The 21,320-nt window shown below is 36.7% G+C and overlaps 1 protein-coding gene across 1 annotated transcript in view; it reads left to right on the top strand.

Moving 5' to 3' along the window:
- Positions 1 to 20,102, top strand: part of Wasl (Wiskott-Aldrich syndrome like) — a 53,262-nt gene extending 33,160 nt beyond the window's left edge. Inside the window, exons 5-11 of the mRNA XM_005365698.2 lie at positions 2,496 to 2,519; positions 7,081 to 7,249; positions 8,269 to 8,311; positions 9,056 to 9,209; positions 13,778 to 14,295; positions 15,105 to 15,213; positions 17,607 to 20,102. Coding sequence (XP_005365755.1) covers positions 2,496 to 2,519; positions 7,081 to 7,249; positions 8,269 to 8,311; positions 9,056 to 9,209; positions 13,778 to 14,295; positions 15,105 to 15,213; positions 17,607 to 17,668 — 1,079 coding nt within the window. The 3' untranslated portion in view covers positions 17,669 to 20,102. The remainder of the gene's footprint in view (positions 1 to 2,495; positions 2,520 to 7,080; positions 7,250 to 8,268; positions 8,312 to 9,055; positions 9,210 to 13,777; positions 14,296 to 15,104; positions 15,214 to 17,606) is intronic.
- Positions 20,103 to 21,320: the final 1,218 nt, after the last annotated feature.

Genomic DNA, 21,320 nt, shown 5'->3' with positions numbered 1-21,320 from the left:
TCTCTCTCTCTCTCACACACACACACACACACACACACACTTCTTTTAAAAACATGTTGAAATAAAGTAAATCAACCTTCTCTTTATGATGAATAAATAATATAATTAGATAATTAGAGCCCTGCAGTTGTACAGTCAAGAGCAGCTTTCTTGTTTCTATTTGAGAAGTATTTAATGTTCTGATACTGAAACCTAACACGTAGGCTCAGTGTCTTTGTTCTGTTTTGTTTTTGCACACACACATCCCCTTTGTGTGTGGTGTGCTTGTTTGTGTGTGTGTGGCTGATGTTCCCAGATGTACCTAGTGTGTAGAGGCTTGAAAATGGTGTCTTGTGGCTTCGGCTGTCTTCCTTGATCACTTTCTACTTTTAAGTCAGGGTCTCTGTCTGACTGGTCAGTTCTGGCTCGTCCAGCTAACCAGCTTATTCTGGGATTCCCCTGTGTCTGTCTTCTCAATGTTGGGATTATAGCCCACACTTGCAAAGCTTTTTCATGAATTCTGGAATCCTAACTCCAGGCCTCACACTTGCTAGGCAAGCACATTCCTATCTCTCTGAGCCTTCGGTGTCATTTTTAGTGAGATTTTGTGACAGTCATCTAGTGGTCTTTTGGGAAAACCATTAGTCAGAATAAGTAACATTTTGAAGAGAAAAAGAATACAAAGCACTTGTTAAAAATAATTTTATTTGAAACAGGTAAGATCACAAGCCTTTTACCTAGTATAGGAATCTACTGCATCTAGTGGCTATCTAAACTTTAGGTAAAATGTTTCGGTTGCATAGAGAACATGACATTAAGGACACTGCTGAATTGATCACTGTATAGTGAGTCTTCATACTAAGTCGCACCCTGTCTCCCTTTTTACCTTAGTCACATAGGTCAGTAGCATTAGATTAATCCGTTTTCTTTTCCTTGGTATGTACCATTTGTAGCCCTTTATCACATGCTCTTTAAGGCTTTTTCTTTGGTCTTACTGGTTCCATTTTTTAAGTAGTTCTGTCATACAGTCTATAGATTCAGCCTTCCTAAGCACTGCATTCAGTTCACTAGGCTATGTCCTTTTCAGTGTGTGTTAGGGTTTGAGCATAGTGTCCCACATTGTAGCATGAGTCGTCCTGTGATACTAAAACATCCCAAATGCCAGACACACTCTGTTCTGTTAATGTTTTTAGCAAGTGTCTCACATGAATGTCAGATTCTGTCTCTTCAGCCAAGCTGTTCTGCTTTTTTTTTTTCCTCACTTAAATGGCTTCCAATCATGGATATATATCTTCAGGAATTGCTGTCAAAACTTACATTTTGAACCTTTTATTTTTTTAAGTGGGCACCAGTCTGCATACAGAGACTAATATCATTTTAAAAACTAAAGATTGACAGTATAGAAATTGCTTCCTTTAAATGATCATATTGTGTCTTTATCTGATCATGAGCTAGAATGTTACACCTATGGTTCCCATTGGTGGGATTCTTTAGTCCACCAATAAAATTTTGTTTGTTATTATTTATAAGCTAGCTATTTTACTGCATTAGTCATTAATGTTTCTCTTACAATTTCAGAAAAGTTTGTATTAGAAAAATATATAGAAATTATATGTTTAAAATTATATAAACGTAGCCGGTTATAGTGGTGTGTGTCTGTAACCTCAGCACATGGGAGGCAGAGGATGCAGGAGATTTGTCCATGAATTTGTGGCTAGCTTAGCAATTTCTATATGACCTACATAGCAAGTTCTGGGTCCACCAGTGCCTCCAACAAACAAACAAAAAATTGTTAAAGTGCTTTTTTTGGAGGGGGAGCTCTCTGCCTTCCCCATTATTTTGCAATTTCACTTGTATATCCCTCAAATGCCCCTTAATTTTAGCAGTCTTTCTCCATGTTCTCTCCCACTATGCCCTCTCCTCTTTACCTGTCCCTGCTTGATCCTCCCAGGAATTCCTACCTGTCCATCCATAAATATAAATTGTATTTTTCTTCCCTCATGAGATCTCTGTTCCCTCTAATTCCTTATTCTGTACCTTCCCTCTGGTTCTGTCTATGGATTGTAGTTTGGTTATCATTGTCGTAACAGCTATCATTCACGTATCGCTCGCTTCCCAGTGCTGCTGTCCATTTCTCCTGCTGTCTGCACACAGTACTGACACTAGACTTTAAATGTCACCTGAGCGCTTCTCTGTGCTGAGTGACCTTCAGTTCCCACCTTCCACTATGGGTCTCTCTCCATGGTAAATCCCTCACCTGCTGATTGCCTTCTTTCTCTGCTCACCCCAGTCCAGTTGTCTGGCCGTCTCTCACACTATAATCTTAAGCTTTTGAATGAGTTTTTCTTCTGTATGGATAATTATGTGATTTTAAGAAAGATTCCTTACCAATCTCTACACATCGCCTCAAAAGTAAGAATTTATGTAAATATGTTATCAAAGTTTTACTTTTATTAGGTTTGTGTGTGTGTCTGTATTTTATGTGTCTAATAAATGTTCTGATTTTTTTTTAACAGAGAAAAGACGAGATGCTCCAAATGGTAAGCTTTTGATGATTATTGACAAAAAAAGTTTTCAAGTTACAGTTTAATTGTAGAAATGTGTACCATGGGTTAATGCTTAATATTTACGATCAAATATCATAGTTTAATTTATTCTTGCTTTCAGTTATGGAATGATAGACAAAACTTAGGAATTTACTGTTCATAATTTGTTTCCTCACATAAGGTGAAAGTACAGTGTGAACGCGGGTAGTATTCTCTTCTGTCCTCCCAAGCTGGTTGTTTAGAGAGTGCATGTGCTTACGTCTTTCCTGAAGGCATTGCATTTTATTTGGTCTATGTGTTCATTTCTTTTTCAGATTTACTTCTTTTTTCCATTTTAAAACACTTCCTTTATAACATTTAATGTTTAATATTTGTCATGTGTTACATGACACACTTTGTTAAATGAAGACTTACTTGTTTAAGAGTGCTTAGTACTGGCTGTTATACACACAGCCCCCTGGAGTTTGGTAATGAACTCTTAAATCTGGTGGATAATTATTACTTTTTTCTTCTTCGTTGTCCTCCATGTTTTTCTCTCTGGAGGGAGGCTCCATTACTTTGTTCACATATGATGTGAGCCTTAAAAGTAAAATCTTATTGCTCCAAGAACCTAATTATAAGAGGGGATTTATCTGCTGATTTTGAGATGCCTTCCAAATCCTCTCTTCAGAACTTAGAAAGATTATGCAGGGAAATTTTCATAATGCAAAGTTCTTAATATAGGATGACCGTTGGTAATTATTGAGGTGTATGCCCTTTACACAGATAGATTGCCTTTTAATTTTGTCTTTAGGTCTGTTTTTCCAGATATAAAACATGAATCAAAGATAAGATGTATTAAAATTTACTATTTAACCTTTCAGTTTTTGAATAGGTATTGCCTTCAGTATTGTTTGCTCTGTACCAAAGTTTGACATAGTTTGTCTTTTGCATGGAAATATTACTTATAATAATGTATAGTAATGCTGTGGGATATGAAAGATATTCAAAATGCTTAGCATAGCTGTTAATAAATGTCAGTTATCATAAAGATAATGACAATAATAGCAGGTTCCAGTTAATTGTCATTTACCACCAGCCAGGCATTGTTCAGAAATCTTATGAAGTAGGACCTGTTTTACTACCATGTAATCGATTACAAATAGAAATTTATAAGTAATTTGCTCCAGATCACAGCACAGTTAAGATTGGGGACAGAATTCTTCCCCAGTAACCTGACCCAAGAGTTGACCTTAATTATTGTCATGTTAAAATTGACTTTTATGGGGAAATGCAGGCCTATAAGAGAGTAGATAGCACATCTCAAGATTGGAAGCTGGTATGTGACAGAGGCAAAAGAAACCACTGAGTAAATGGGTTGTTCTTCTCTGAACCTTTAATGGAGTTTAGAAGTTTTTCCTGATAGGTGCCAATATTTTAGTGTTTTGTGTTTGGTGTAGCATCTAACTTTTGAGAAAATAACTTGAAATATTAAATGATGGATGGATTATTTAAAATTTTGGAAACATTTATTTCAATGTGCATAACATGTATTTATGAACAGACACTTAATTGCTATGAATAGATAACAATTTTAATATTCCTATTGAGTTCTCTTAGTTTTGTTTGGTTGCTTGACTTGGGTTGTTGGTTGGTTGTGGAGGGGTGGTTTTTTGTTTTGATTTGCTTTTTATTTTTTTATTTTTTGAGACAGTCTCTGCACAGCCATGACTTTCTGGAACTCACTGTGTAGACCAGGCTAGCCTCAAATTCATAGAGATCCTCCTGCTTCTGCCTGGAAATAAAGACTTCTCTTGGTAATGCTTGGTTTAATACTTTTAGTGTTTTTTGATGTAATAGTCATAACTTGTTTTTATTAAATAAGTGGGGGAGTTTTTTTAAAAATAGTATTTTTAAAGGGCAAAATTATGCAGCCAGTATTGCTAATGTATTCATACTTTTCAATTTATAAAAATATGTGTGTCTTTATATCATATGCTTAGTAGTGAGTTATGAGATATATTATGAGAGTTTTAAATTTTTTGGCTTTTAGTACAGCCAGTTTTTTCTCCACTGTGTGGAACAATAATTTTGATAAATTATAGCTTTGCTGTATTTCAATATGTCACCAGTAGGTGGCAGTGGACACCTTAACTATGGTTTGCTCTGTCTGCTGGCACTCTCGGTTCCTCTTGTTAGCTTATCAGACCTTTTCAAATCATAACTGTTAAAAAGACACTTTAATATAGAAGTTGCATATATTCCTATATTACCTACCTCGGTGTGTCTCCATGTCATCTGTCTCTCAGCTATCTTGCCTTTAGTGTAGTTCTCTTTCATTGTAATTAAAAAGAAATTTGAGTTATTTTAGATTTGAATTTGAAATTAAGATTAAAATTAAAATGAGATATCTGTTGTTCATAAGAATATTTAAAACCCTTTTCTTGTGCCAGTTGTCCTGAATTAGGAAGGGGTAGTTTGTATCTTCCTGTCCTCTTCACCCATTTGCTTTGGTTTTTCTCTTTGTTGTTATTATTCATATAGAACAATCTGATCTTAATGATATAGTCAGCTTTAGCCTTCCTGGCTTCTTCTTCATTCTTAAACTTCCTCAGAAATACATTAGTTGCTCTTGCTGATATAAGCAAGGCTTTCAGATAACTTTAATGATTTCAGTACAATTGAGATTTTTCAATATAAGTGAAGAATTGCAGCCAAATTGATACTAAATGATCATTTGTTTTGTATCAGCCTGGGACTCAGCAGTTCTCAACCTATGGGTCATGACCCCTTTGACACCTGTCTCCCAAGATATTTACATTACGATTCATAACATTGGCAAAAATTATAGTTAAAAAGTAGCAATAAGAATAATTTTATGATTGGGGGTCACTACAACATGAGGAACTATGTTAAAGCGTCACAGCAGTAGGAAGATTGAGAACCATTGCTGTAATTTATTTGGATTTCTATTTGATTTTGTTGAGGATTCCTCCGATAACTTTGGTGGTTTGGTCCTCACTAGGAGAGCTCATTAGACTCAATATGGTGTTGCACTTATTGAAAATACCAGTGTAGTGAAGAGATGGCAAGCAGAATAAATACAGAAAGCTATGTGGGATGAATTCTAGAGCCACAGACAGTGGGCTGTATCCCCCAGTAGTGAATTGTGGAAGTATGTACAGTGTCATCCAGAGGAAAGGCTCGTTAGAAAAGCTCATCAGAGATTCAGTGCCTAGTGTTTTCACATAGCATATAACCATGATTCCAGACCCTTCCTACATGATAAGTGTAATTGTTGTTGGCACAAAGTTTAGGCACAGTGAGCCTATCTTCTCAGGGAATGGTGAAAGCCCTTTCAAAGTTTATGTCCCCACTAGGCAGCTAAGATGCCATCTGTCTGTTTTAGTTAACTACATTTCTGTTGCTGTGATAAAACTCCATGACCCAGGCAACTTATAAAAGGTGTTTTTATAAGTTTTTATAATTTGGGGCTCATAACTGAAGAGGGTTAGGATTAGAGTCCATGACTATCATGGTGGGAAACATGGCAGCAAGTAAGCCAACATGGTACTGGAACAGTGGCTGAGAACTTACATCTTGATCCAAAAAGCAAGAAGCAAAGAGAGAGCTAACTGAGAATGTCATGTGCTTTTGAAACCTCAAAGCCTTCTTCCAGTAACATGCCTCCTTCAACAAGGCCACACCTTCTGATCCTTCCCAGATAGTTCCATCAACTGGAGACCTAAGTATTCAAACATTTGAGCCTATGGGAGCCATTTTCATTCAAACCCACACACAGATCCCAGGCTTTGATTCTTATCTATAAGTAGTGGTGATATTTTGATACATTTTGAAAATTGTTAATGAAATGATCACACAGGAACTTGGTCCAAGAGGAGGCTTTGTCAGAGAAGTGTGTGTGTTAAAAATGGGATGTTGAGTTTGGGGATACATAAGAATTTTTAAATTGAATCTGTTGCATTGAGACTTTGATTTCTTTAGAGTATCTTTTATTATATGCAAGTTGTGGGCTACATCATTTAGTGTTTCTCTTAGAGATGTTACTGACAGAAATCTCTGAAAGTCCCTGGGTACTTTTATCATCAGATCTTTTCAGGTGTTCTGAGTGTTAGAATTACTTTCAATTTAAGTATTTGAGCTTTGTGCTTCTGATAACCAATGTAACATATGTACTGGTGGGAAAATATTAGTGAACTTAGATCTGGCTGTTTTGGGGGAAGATGGTAGTAAAATATTTTAAAGTATCTTTTTTCTTATAGATAAATAAGGTTGAAACAAAGAGGATGGGATCTAGGATACCATCAATTTCCTTCTGACTGTTGTTTTGTATTGTACATATCATTTTACCAGAATTACAGAAAAAAACAAAAAATATTAAGGGATAAGGTTAATTACATTTCACAGACATTACTGTACTTCATAATATTTAATGTTGAGATACAAGTAAGCAGGCATAAGTTAAAAAATAAAGTATAGTAAATTATAAATGATGATTATATAAAATCATGTTTTTAATTGTATCCCTCTCATACCATTTTGGTTTTCTTTGTAGGTCCCAATCTACCCATGGCTACAGTTGACATAAAAAATCCAGAGATCACAACAAATAGGTTTTATGGTTCACAAGTCAACAACATCTCCCACACCAAAGAAAAGAAGAAAGGAAAGGCTAAAAAGAAGAGACTAACCAAGGCAGATATTGGAACACCAAGTAACTTCCAGTAAGACTCTATCTTCTGTCACTTAAAAAGATAGGTCTTGTTCTGTTACCTAGGCTGGCCTAGGACGTAGGCTCCTCTGCCTGAGCTTCCAGAGCTGTACCTGGGACGGCAGGTGTGCACTGCTACACCGGCTCTATCTTTGTTCTTTTTATGTCTTCTGTGCTGCTCGTGATTTTTAACTTTCCAGAAAAATTTGGTTTGGGGGTGTTCTATGTAATAGTCACTTCTCTGATGCAGTGGTAGAGTATCCCCACAGAAAGCAACTTAGAGGAGAAAGTGATTGCTTCGGTGTACTTTCTCCAAGGGGATGTAAACCATCATGGTGGAGAAGACATGGCTACACAGGCCTAAGGGAGATGGAGAGGACGGGAAGTGGGGCCGTCTATAAAACCGCAAGGTTCCACCTCATAACTGTTCTGCAGCCTTTCACATGTCACCACTAGCTGGGAACAGTGTTCAAATACACGAGCCTGTAATGGAGGACATTTTACATTCAAACTGTAACGGGAAGGATGTGTATGTTCATTAGTTTTGTTTGTTTGTTTTTGATTTGCACAAAAAGAATTAATAGATTTATTAGGGAAAGGTGAGAAGGCGCTCCCAAGGAGCAGGCAGGCTTCCAGTGAAGAATACCCACAGTCATCTCTTTAATAGTTAGAGATGTTTCGGTGGTATTTATGTTGTTTATTTCTCAAGACAGTGTAGCCCTAGCTGGCCTAGAATTCCAAGTATCCAGGAATGTGTGTGCTACTAAGTCAGGCTTCTTCCGTGAATCTGAAAGTTTACTTTTCTTCCCATCTGAACAGAAAAGTTAGATGTAATTATTTTTTTATTCAACTTATTGTTGAACATGATTTTATTTTAACTTTGATGTGTAAATAGCCTGGAAGACGCCAGCAAGAATTGTCAAGAAGCGAAAGAAATTGGGCTGTATATAACAGATTTCAAGTGTTTTATGCATTATTTCACAAGCCCATGATACATTTACTTTTCTAATTTCTTTCTATGTTCTACTTTAGACACATTGGACATGTTGGATGGGATCCAAATACAGGGTTTGATGTAAGTGTCTTTTAAAGCTATATTTCTTATTACTTATAGGAATCTATGGCGTATCCTTGGATTTTTATTTATAGTTTTAAAACCTAGTATGTATTAGAATTGGAATAATGTGCTGTGTGTGTTTGTGCTGCTGAGGTTTGAATCCATAGTATTATTCTGTCATAGTTGCTAAGTCCCTTAAGATAAATTTTTTTTGCATTCTTTGATTATGTGCTAAGTAAACACATTTTGTGTTTTGAATGCAAAAAGAAAAATGTTATTTTTTTAGTAATTTTAGGAGAATCTATCAAATTAATGAAATAGTGTAACCAAATTCTTAGTATCCAGTTTGTTTCTTAACTGTAGTTATTCTTTGAGGCACTGTTGCCACTCATTTGATTGGTGCTGTGCAGCACAAAGAGGTCCTTGTCCTCAGATCTTCAAACTAACGGGTAATTCAAGATTAAAGCTGAATCTTGTTAAGGACAGGTTAGAATAGATGAACACAGGACCTACCTAGTCTTGTGGATTAATAAAAAAAGGAATAGAATGCCCTCTCTTAAGGCATGGAAAAGATGAGACAAAATAGAAAAATTTCTCTTGTTCTTATCTTTTCATAAAAGAAATTGTGTTAGCATTTAAGTTACATAGCCATTTTAAATGTCTGTGAATTTAACTTCAGAAGGACACAAGTCAATTGTAAGTTTTGTCAGGTTTGTTTTGGAAAAAGAGTTGCCTACTTAGAAATTGTTTTGTCTGTTGTAGCTCAATAATTTGGATCCAGAATTGAAGAATCTTTTTGATATGTGTGGGATCTCTGAAGCCCAACTTAAAGACAGAGAAACATCAAAAGTTATTTATGACTTTATTGAAAAGACAGGAGGTGTAGAAGCTGTTAAAAATGAACTCCGAAGGCAAGGTAATTTTAGTTTTTTTAGCACTTAGCTGTTTTTCCCTTTTGAATTTTCTAAAATCAACCTTGTAGTGGACAGCTGTGCACACTTCCTTGAACAGAATGTTTAAATTTATGGATGCCAAATTTGGTCCAGCATCACTAACTTTAGCTAGATACGGTAAAATGGCCTTTAATCCCAGCTCTCTGGAGGCAGAGCAGGCAAATTTCTGTGAGTTTTTGTCTAGCCTGGTCTACATGGAGTTCAAACGCTACATAGATGGTAAAGAGACCCTATCTTGAAAACACACATGCAAAAACTTGACATGATTATTGGTATAAAAACTCACCTTGTAATCTGTAATAAAATATTTTCAGAATATAAACTCTGTAAAAAATTTTCTATTTTGAAATATGAATCTTTTTTGTTGTTGTTGTTGTTGTTGTTTTTTTTTTTTTTTTGCTTTGTTTAGTCCAGAATCTAATACTTTCTCTTGATTCCTGTGACCACAATTTTTTCAGCATTGTGGTATTGGGTAGTTTAAAGCACTTTGTGTTTTGGTAGCCCCAACACTTAGGATAGTCAGGTGCATAGATAGCCTTTGTAGTCATGGTCACCATTTCAGCACCACCTGCATTTGGAACTGAGCTTCTCCCATTCTCTGTACTTACAGCAGTGTAACTGCACTAAACTCCAGTTAAGTGCTCTTGAATCAGATTGTCATTTGAAAATGGGTATTTAACTCCTTTGTCTGCTTTTTTACTGCTGATACTCATTCAGTCTTTGATTCAATATGTTCCTCCTATTCATAGTCAGTAAGGTCTGAGTCTTCAGAGCCAGCTATGGAAGCAAACAATTTATGGCTCACATTGCTGCTGTATAACCACTGCTAGTTCAATAGGAGCTAGCATCGTTGCTCATTTATCTTTGTAGCAGACAATTCGTACTTAAAATGCATACTATGAATACAGTTTCATTTTAAGTGTGGACAGTCCTGGTGACGGTTATGTCTAGGTGAAAAAAGGGTGTTGAGAACTGCTCTCTGCCACCCACTGTTAGTGTTAATTACATACACTCAAGATTGTTGGCTGCATCGCTATCCTGTGTCCTTGATGCCCAAAGAAAAGTGGATCATACTAGACTGGATTTCTTTAAACCTTATTACATATTTATATATTTTAGAGACAGATAAGGTCTTCCCTTAATTGAATTACCCTAAAAACAAAAAGTCACAGGCTTTGAAAATCATATTGGCACCAAAATGTCACAAGAAAAGATTTTTGTATTACAAGAACCTAACTTTTTCAGTGTGGAACCTATCTTTTATACACCAAAGGATGGATTTATGTAAGACATTTATTTTCAAAGATTTTGTTTTTTTTATTTGTAATTATGTGCTTATATATACTGAGGGTAGGGGGATTGTGTGTGTAAGATCATCAGTCAGTTGTGAGCTGTTCATCATGGCTCAGGAACTCGGCTGAGGTCCTCTGAAGCAGTCCATACTCTTAGACAGTGAGCCATCTCTCCAACCTAGACAGATTTTTTAAAAAATTAAATAAAAAACAAATTATATGTTTACTTTTTTCTAATTAACAGATTTTTTTAGAGCACATACATAAATTAATATTCAAAAGTATAGGAAACACAGAAATGGAGAAGTTAATGAAATTTGACTTGAGCTCCTTAATTAAATCTTTTGCCATTTATTTTAAAAAACTATGGAATGAGATTTATAAAGACAAACAGATTTGTGATTTCCTTATCTCTGTGTGTAGCTATTGAAGTCCATTAACTTACAATAATCTGTTCTTTAGGTCCACCACAGTGGAGTGGTATGTATGTGTAATAGTATTTGAACCACTGCTCAGAGTTTTGCATGATTTGCTGTGTTGATTTTTGGAGTAGCTAGAGTTCATATGTCCTACCTTCAAAAACTAACGTTTTGAGCATTAAGATTCATTTGTAATAAAAAGAAATATATCTATTTACATGAATCAGAGCTTACATATTGTCTATAATTTAGATTATTTTATTGAAGTTCTCTTTATTAGGAAGTACCTTTGCCCACAGCACTCATTTTTGCTGATATTAATTAAGCTTTTATAATTGCTTTATACACTTTTTTAAATAACCTGTATAAAATATGTTTACATTGACTAGGATAAAGGAGAATTGAGTAATATTTATGAGCACAATGTCATATATCTACTTAGGGACTTCACAGTATTCCCATAAATTTAATTATATTAGATAATATTTGTCTGTTATATTTTCATGAGAGAACTTGATATCAGTTTCTAAATGTTTTATGAATTCTAAATGGGAGGAGGGGAGGAAGTGGAAATTTTTGAATGGAAAAATTTTAAAAAGTTTTTTGAATTCTATAATACTGTATACCTTTTTAATATTTTCTGCTTATAATTTTATGATTATAACTTTATAAGAAATAGAATTATTGACATTCTTAATATTGATGTTGATTTGAAATAATTTTTATGGACCATGAACAGAAGGGTTTTTTTCTGTGAGATTCTATATTCCTATGGATTAACGAAGGTTTTTTATTGATATTTAACATGTAATATGTATTATATATACTATAAAAATAATTTTTATAGCTATCTTTTATGTTTTCCTCTTTGTTACTTTTTCAAAATTGAATAATAGCAAGTGTCATTTTCCTTCTGGTGTTTTTGATGGCTCTTAAAAGTTCTTCACACTGCTGGCTGCTTGGCTCACATCTTGGTGCATTGCACTGTCCTAACAGTGTGTCATCTGTCTTTACCCTTCTAGGTTATTCTTTCACAATTGTTCCTGTGATGTAGTGTGTTCTTTGTGTTAGATAGAATACAGACGATAAAAGCTAAAGATTGGTAATAGATTTTTTTCTTAGTGTCACTTAAGACAGCAGAAGTGTTGTGCTAGAATGGTGGCTTAGTAAGCAAGCGCTGGCTGCTCATTCAGAACTTGGGTTTGATTCCCAGCACCCACAATGCAGCTCATAGCTGGAACTCCAGTACCAGGGGTCCAACAGTCCTGGATTCTGTCCATGGGCACTCATGATAAACAACATACATGTAGGCAGAACACTCATACATGTGAAAAAAAATGAATGTTTTTTTTTTTTTTAAAACAAGAAAATAGATGTGCCAGCAGTGTCAGGGCTCTTTTCTTGTGTACCATTGTAGTAAGGCATAATAAGACAGACATTTGTTACAGCGTGTTGATTGATGTTACTCAGTAACTGAGTCTATAGCGGTTGTGAGTTCTAAGATCTCTGTGTACCCCTAAAAGTCAGTTTCTCTGATCAGTCTTTAAATAAATGGGCAATGTAATGCCAGCACTTGGGAGGCAGAGGCAGGCGGATCTCTGTGAGTTCGAGACCAGCCTGGTCTACAAGAGTTAGTTCCAGGACAGGCTCCAAGACCACAGAGAAACCCTATCTCAAAAAAAAAAAAAAAAGAGGAAATAAGTGGGAAATGGTCCTTCTGGATTTGTATTTGTCACCAGTGAAACCATGTCTCCAGAAGTACAAGATTTAATCCTTAAAGGACTTACTTATATTTCCCAGTATATTCTTTCGATCTTTTGGATTTGTTTTCCTAATGTATCTTACATCTTCACTTAAGTAGACTAACAATAGAAATATTAACTACTGGGATAGTACTAACTTAAAAACTGTTGTCTAATTTTATAGTTTATAAAAATTCTCAGCTTGATTATAATTCAGTTCTACATAAATAATTGAACCAAGCAACCACCTCTTCTGTTACCATGTCTAAAACTGCTGACCAGTTCTGGATTATATAAAACACTGTATTATAAAGTAGAAGGACATATGTAAATTAGATAATGAAACTTTACACTTTGAAAGAAAGTGCATTATATTGGGGTTTAATTTTAATTGGTGTTAGAAAATTCTAATAAATATTTGCCATACTATAAAATTTCTATCTAAATTGATTTTATATAAAATCTAAATATATTTAATTCTAAAAGGAAGGTCCATTATTGATATAAAATGTAACATAATACTTACAAGCAAAGTGTGTAATTACATTGTTGTATAAAATTTAAAAATGTATATTTTCTTAAATTTGTGTGTGTGTTTGTATTTGTGCATGCACGCATGTCTGTGCATGTTTTGGGGTACCTGCAGAGTCCAGAGGAACATTAGAATCTCTGGAGCAGGAGTTATAGGCAGTTGTAAGCTGCCTGATATGGGTGCTGGGGTCTCAAGTAGGACCCTCTGCAAGCACAAGCATGGCTTATAACTCCTGAGCTGTCTCTGCAACCGTGTTTTTTTCTTACAGCTTCAGAACTGATACTGAATCCGTATAACTAGATTCTGTTATTGTTTATTGACAACAGGAAGATAATCTTTAAGCTAAATATAATATTTAAATATTATTAAAAATATATTTGAATAAATTTTATTATGTTCTTAATAAAATTGTATCATCTGTGCTCAGATATTTGTAAAATATATTGCAGATTTTGCTATTTGTTTTATACTGGGTTTATGTGTGTTACAGTAAGTTGCTTTATTAGTATGTTTATGTTTTCATTTTTTTCTGTATTCTTATTTCAGCACCACCACCTCCTCCACCCTCAAGGGGTGGACCTCCTCCTCCTCCTCCCCCTCCTCATAGCTCAGGCCCTCCTCCCCCACCTGCCCGTGGAAGGGGGGCTCCTCCTCCACCACCTTCTAGAGCTCCTACTGCTGCACCTCCACCTCCACCTCCTTCCAGGCCTGGGGTTGCTGTGCCTCCACCCCCTCCAAACAGGATCTACCCTCCTCCACCACCAGCACTGCCCTCTTCAGCACCTTCAGGCCCACCACCACCTCCACCTCTGTCTATGGCAGGGTCCACAGCACCACCACCACCTCCTCCACCTCCGCCTCCACCAGGGCCACCACCTCCCCCTGGCCTCCCTTCTGATGGTGATCATCAAGTTCCAGCTCCTTCAGGAAACAAAGCAGCTCTTTTGGATCAAATTAGAGAGGGTGCTCAGCTAAAAAAAGTGGAACAGAATAGTCGACCTGTGTCCTGCTCAGGAAGGGATGCACTTTTAGACCAGATACGACAGGGCATTCAGCTGAAATCTGTAAGTAATGTGGTCTTTCTATTACGGTTTCTTTTTTCTTTTTTTAAAGTATTGTGGGCTTTTACCATACCTCATTATAAGGTGTCTTATCTTTGAAGCTTTTTCTTTTACTTTTATAAATTTTTAAATGTTTGTGTACAGTGAAATTTACTCATTTTGGATGTGTACACATTGTAGCTGTGTAGTCTGCACTTAATATCAAGATGTATCTGAAACCATAGAAAGCTACTACTGTATGCTTCCTCCCTGCAGTCAGTGATCTGATTGCTATGTGATACTTTCGTATATTCTAAATATCACATAGATAGAATCTTACAGTCTTTTTGTAATTCATTATTCTAGACTTTAAATGAAAGATACTTTAATGAAACTAGTTATTAAACTGAGGGGAATTAAAAATAGCCCACTTGGAAGCAGTTGCAGTAATCTTGGGAAGTTCAAACGTGTAACTTTATAAAAGTGAGAGCATACTCTTAAACACTGATGTTTTCTATTTTGTAATTAAAAACAATAAATCAGACTCCAGAAAATTGAGATTCCAGCACTAGAATTGATAACAGCGATAGTGTCTCAGTTTGGGTTCTGTCTGAGAATCAATCATTTCTTCATCTTCTAAAGGTTAGGAAAGCTCCCTGCATTGCACTTTAGTCTATATGAACCTTGTTGTGTAGGGGGGAGGGGGGTAGAGGCCAGAACTCAGGACCTAATACCTGGATGGCAAGTGCTTTACCGCTCGGCTGCCCAGCCTCACAAAAGTAGATTCTTTACTAATGGTTTATCACTGAGCTCTGATGCTTTCTTTTTCTAAGGTGTCTGATGGTCAGGAGTCCACACCGCCAACACCCGCACCCACTTCAGGAATTGTGGGTGCACTTATGGAAGTGATGCAGAAAAGGAGCAAAGCCATTCATTCCTCAGGTACTCTCCCATGAGCTGGAGGGCAGAGGAAGTGTGTTTCTAGATAGATGTGGGAAGCTCTGCAATTTCTGCTTACTTTATGATTCTCTGTTACCTCTTGTCTGATAATTGTGCAGCTCATTGTTACGAGCCTTTATAGCATATTTAATCACATTCTGTCCTTAATGACTAGTCTGCCTAAAATTTTAATAGATATCAGAACATCACAGCCATACAGAAACTAGAGGAAAACTTTGTAAAGAGTGATGAATTCATCTTCTGTACTGGAACACACTATAGAATCATTGACAGACAGCCTCTAAATAAGGCGTGAGATTTCTCAGTCCCATTTTTTATGATATTCTAGTAATAAGATTTATAGTGAAAAGTGTTGTAGTTGGTTTTTTAGCTTCAATCTTTGTGGAGGCCTCCCCCCCCCCCCAAGCTCCTAGATAGTCACATAGAGACTTCTTCTTTCATATGAATGTCTGAACTTAGCTTGGCTTATTTCTAGCCTGGTTTTCTTTTATGTATACAATATTCTGTCTGTGTATATGTCTGCAGGCCAGAAGAGGGCACCAGACCCTATTACAGATGGTTGTGAGCCACCATGTGGTTGCTGGGAATTGAACTCAGGACCTCTGGAAGAGCAGGCAATGCTCTTAACCGCTGAGCCATCTCTCCAGCCCCTAGCCTGGTTTTCTTAACTTAATTACTGCATCTACCTTTTGCTTCTGGGCTTTTTACCTGTCTATTTCTGTATATCTTTTCTGAACTTCTCATTCTGTGTCTGGCTGCGTGGTTGACCCCTGCCTGGCACCCTTTTCCTTTTCTTCTCTCTGTCTCTCTTTGTCTGTCTGTCTGTCTGTCTGTCTGTCTGTCTGTCTGTCTGTCTCTCTCTCTCTTTCCTTCCCTCCCCTCCTCTCTTCTTCTCTTCCTGTTTGTTCTTTATGCATGCCGGCCCTGCCTGTTTCTCTTTCCTAACTAGTTATTGGCCATTCATGTCTAGACAAATCAAGTGTTTAAAGACAGGCAAAGTAAAACTTGGATTGCTGGAGACGGGTAATTAGTTTGCTTTTTCTTTTCTCTACCTTCTGTTACTTGTCCAGTGCTGATACTAGTATTGAAATAGTTCCTTATAGGAAATCTGTCTTAGAGGTAAACAGAAGATATTCTGTGTTTTTATCTAGCCCATGTATGTAATGTCATATAGACATTACTTTCTGGCTCTTTCTCATTTAAAATATAAATATTCAGCACCTTCTTTCTTAACAAACTTGGCTTTCATAGGTTTTTGTGAGGTGCGGCTATCATGGAAAATTGATTGACTGTGGAAGTGCAGATGTTGAATTAGGTGACATCAAAACCTGAATTCACTTAGGGACTAATGACTGGAAAGCCTCTACACAGTATCCCCTGCTGTGCAGGATCCTGAGATGTGTAACAACCAGAACTTAGAGTTTGTATTCTAGTGTGAAGACATAAAATTCATAGGCAGTCTAAGGAATTGAGGTAGAATTACGAGGAAAGGGAAATGGAATAGACAGTTACCGATGCTGGAGAAGTTACACAGGACAGTCAGGAAAAGCCTCCTTCAGGGGGTGGTTTCTGGGTGGGATTTAAATGAAGAAACAGCCAGAAAGAGGAAAGAGCTGCTTCAAATGCTGTAACATGGAGGAACAGTTCAGTGAGTGGAGGGATGGGGAAGGTGGAAGGGCTGGACAGATCGTGTGCGGTGTTTCAGGAGGAGCGCAGAGTATGTCCAGACAGCAGAAGCCAGCCACAAGAGACCTTTAGGGGGAAAAAGGTGACATTTTAATCTTAGACTTTAAGTATCCCTCCATCTGCTCTGAAGTAAGTCTGCTGGAGAACAACAGTAATTGAAGCAAATCCTCACAGTAGGTATGAACTGTGGTAGAAAGGAAGATCCTTCCTTGATGGAGGGAGAAGAAAAGGAATTATTAATGACTCATGCCTGCTCACCTGCGAGAATGGTGATGTCATTAAGATGTGTAAAAGCAGATCATGGGAAGAGAAGAAAACTAAAGTTCCAGGTTTACAAATTTATATACAGAATGTCAAAGTAGTTGCGCTCACCATGTGAATTCAAAATCAGAAAAGCTAACTCTAGTTTCATTTGACACATTAAAAACACGCGGGTATTAAGGAAAGCTAACTCTAGTTTCATTTGACACATTAAAAACACGCGGGTATTTAGGGGCTAAAACCCAAGTCTTGGCTGTCCTAGTCTCATCTTTGATCCCATTCAGTCTGTCGATTGATCTTATTGATTAATTTTAAATCTTAGAAACTGGATTTGAGAATGTAAGTGTTGCAGGAGTTAGTTAATTGGAGAAGTCACTGGAAATTATGTTACTGTTCATGTGTGTTTAACTCTTGGTTTTGGGTTTTAGATGAAGATGAAGATGACGATGATGAAGAAGATTTTGAGGATGATGATGAGTGGGAAGACTGATCTATATATTATATATATATATATTTTTAAGGTGAAACACTAAACACTACTTTCTGTCTGGATCTGTAAAATTACCATGTAAATGTTCTACCAATTTGCTGTATATTTTTGTTGGCTTTTTTGCTTTTTTTTTTTAAATTAATCTGTGCAATACCTCATTTAATCTGTAAAGGTTTGTTATAATCCTATACAAAGCTACTCCCTGTTACTGTGTGCAAGTTTACAGCAGGATGCTCACGTGATTTGTGAATATTTTCATTCCATCAACAAGGGAGTTTAATTATGTGTGAGACTGACACAAACCTTAATGTAATTTAGTTAGAATGTCAGAAGGAGAACACTATTTTCATACCCTACTTTTTCTGTACCTAAATTTTCTTAATAAAATTTAGCATAGCACTACATTCTTTTTCAAGTGATGTAAACTTTAGTTTCTTTAGCCCCTTCATTTTGAATATGATGCCACATATGAATGTTGAAGCTGATACATTGCACAGTTCTCTAGACATCACTACACTGATACCGGTTTTCAAATTCTAGCAACATGTTCTGCTTAAAATCACTACAGAGATACTAATGAAGAGAAACAGTAGCTCCCCTCTATTGTAGCATTGCTTGCTGTTGGTAAGCAGTAGCATCCGCAGGCAGGAATACTAATGAGGCCTCATTCATCTGTACTTGACCAAGGTTGCTTTTGGGTTGTGGCAAATGTGACAGGCTCTTCTCAGCAAAGAATTAAACACTTTATTATCACTTCCAAAAGTAGTTTCAGTTACCATTTATGGAGGTTATTTCATGCATCCTAGACAGTTGTATTTGACTCAAATTGTTATCAAATCAACACTAAAATGGTATGAAGTATCGTATTTTGCAGATTGTATGCATTGTTGTTTTTGGATATATAAATTATAAATGTCAGTTTTCTTGGCAAAGTATGCACAAATGCCAAAACTCGCATTGTGTGTTTTTACTTTGATGGTTTCTCCAGATTTTTGTCAAATATATAAAGAGAAGTTACATTTTCTTAAAAGATTGATGGTCCCAATGGCAATTTCTTAGATTTGATAATTTTTTTTAAAAAAATAAAATGTTACAGCCTGCACATTTGTTATGCCTACTAGATGGTGTGTTAAAGTTAGGTTTTCCTTGCCTCTTTACAGTGCACTGATCTGCCTGAAGGTGGCTGGTTCACAATTACAGTGATAATTACCTTACCTACCTTCTTTAAATAAATTTTAGGTAGACAATTATCTGATTTAAATGCAGTCATATTTTTCTCACATTGAGTTGTATGCATAATGTAGCTTCAGATGTATTCATTATAGTCACAATATCCAACTAAAAATTATGCTATCTATATACCGACCAAAATCTAGTATTGACATGATCTTGACAGGCTGGACCTGTAAGATATGGCTTGAATTTTAACCAGTTTATCACATAATCTTTAGTGATCATGCATCTAGTTATATCGTCAGGAATAATTTAAAAGGTTTAGTTGCTGAAAGCAGTTAAGTGGTACAGTAAGATAGTTAAGTTATTCAAAGAGTGTTACCTTCCTTGCAAGAGTAATCACAGCACATTGGAAACATTCTCAGCTTTTTCTTGTACAAACAGTGCTCTCCGCTGCTAGGAATCTTTCTCTGCTTACTGTCATTTTCATGTGGCTTGAGGTCTGTGAGACTGGTGTGGGCGAGGCTAAACAACTTCTACCCGTGGAAGTAGGAGTTCATGCAACTAGTGATTATTTAAAATTAGTAACGTCAGGCTTTTGTATTCTTTTCTTTTTGACATTAAAAAAAAATTCCTAAAAATGTCTTTTGAGATAATGCCAATTCTGATGTCCCTTACCTTTTGGCCAAGAAGTTTGGGATTTTTCCAATTTATTTGATATTTGACCAGGAGCTTTGAGTCACGTATACATGGGGGATATGTTATTTGCCAAAGATAATTGAGTTTATTCTTTTTCATACAGAAGAGGGGTTTTGTTTTTGTTTTGCTTTTTAATTTTGTGCAAAGTAACTGGAGCTATGGAATTCAGTTCAGGCATGAAGACTAAATCCACTCTACCAAGTAAAGTACCCGTTGTACGTCTCAGTCCTCCACCGAGTCTTGCCCTGTGGGTGGCACTATACCTGTGCATCGTCTGGAAGCCTCACGGTATGTCCAGCCATGTGATTGTCTGGTAGCCTTTGCATTTAACAAACTAGCATGAGGCCTTTTATATCTAAATGCTATGTGATAGACAATTTCAGCTAGCCACATATTGTATTATGAAATTCATAAAGATTTTCAATCATTCAATTTCATTTATCAACTGAAATTTTGTTTAGTATGTGATTTTTTTTTTGAAATGTATAGTGAATAGGATGTTGCACTGGTGGCAATTCATCATGGAGCATAATAAAATTAATTTTACCCAAATAGTATAAAATAGTGTGCCTTATTTGTATATTAAGACATTAGAACAAAAAGTTTTAATTGTTGAGTGTAGCCAAGCGTGCACAGCAGTGCTGGGTAGTGGTTTTAGCCAGCCCTGCTCGTGCCCACGGTAGAACACCATGAAGCAATAGAAGTGGAGTAAAAACTGCCTCCTGTTGTGGGAAGCCTGCCCTGCTCGGTACCCGCTGTGCAACCCTGTGCGGTGCAGTGCTTCTAAACAACATTTACAGTGCAAGGTCAGTGTTAGGACTCTGCGAGACCAAAATGGTAAGGTTTTTCCAGACTGCAGTGATGCTGGCGTTTACTGGGAGTTCATGTGGGCCACAGTTTTTAGTAAACAGTGTTAGGAGGTGATGTTTATTTAAACTGGAAGTTGAGTTTTTGATAAGCAGGATGTTTTCTTCCACTGACCCAGGCACAAGTGGAGTCTGAAGTTGAAGCTGTGCTTGGAATCCAGAGTGTGGGATGCTACAGAACACCCCCTTCTGAGAGCTTTCTTCTCTAACAGTGTTGTCTTGTTGTGCAGATGTGAGCACTTAAGAATGTATAATACTATTAAAAGAATCATTGCAAAGGCAGTTTGCCTTAGGATTATCCTGTCCTGTTATATTTATCTAGGTGAAGATTCCTGAAGTGACTCGTTTAGGATTTCCGGTCCTGAAGGGCAAGTATATTGATAAGAAATGGCCCAACATGCAATCCTCTGCAGAAAAGTTGACACGCTTTACATTGCTTGGCACACAGCTCCCTCTACAACACAGTTTTTTCTCATTATCTCTTGTCATTTAACCTGCGATTTAAAATGACAGCAATTGCTCTGGACTGGAGAGATAGGTGGCAGAGGTTAAGAGCACTGGCTCTTCCAGAGAAGCCAGATTCAAATCCCACCATCCCCATGGAAGCTCACAACTGTCTGTAACTCCATGTCTAAGGGGTCTGACAAACTATTCTTTCCTCAGGCACCAGGCACACATGTAGTACACAGACATACATGCAGCAGAACACCGTACACATAAGGCAAAAAAACTTGTTAAAGAAATTTAAATTTGGGAAGCCACTAAAGAAAGACTTGGTAAGCAGCTTGTTATGGATATGATGGGGTACATACTCTTGATTTGTATAGGTGTGTGGCTACAGATTTCACCTTCCTCGTCTACTGAGTTGCTAAAAGCCACCAGCACCTATGCCCATCTCTTCCCAAAAAAAGATG

This window comes from Microtus ochrogaster, unplaced genomic scaffold, assembly GCF_000317375.1.
Source record: "Microtus ochrogaster isolate Prairie Vole_2 unplaced genomic scaffold, MicOch1.0 UNK4, whole genome shotgun sequence".
Lineage (NCBI taxonomy): Eukaryota > Metazoa > Chordata > Mammalia > Rodentia > Cricetidae > Microtus > Microtus ochrogaster.
The sequence above is the reverse complement of the archived record's forward strand: the minus strand, read 5'-3'. Positions and strand labels throughout refer to the sequence as shown.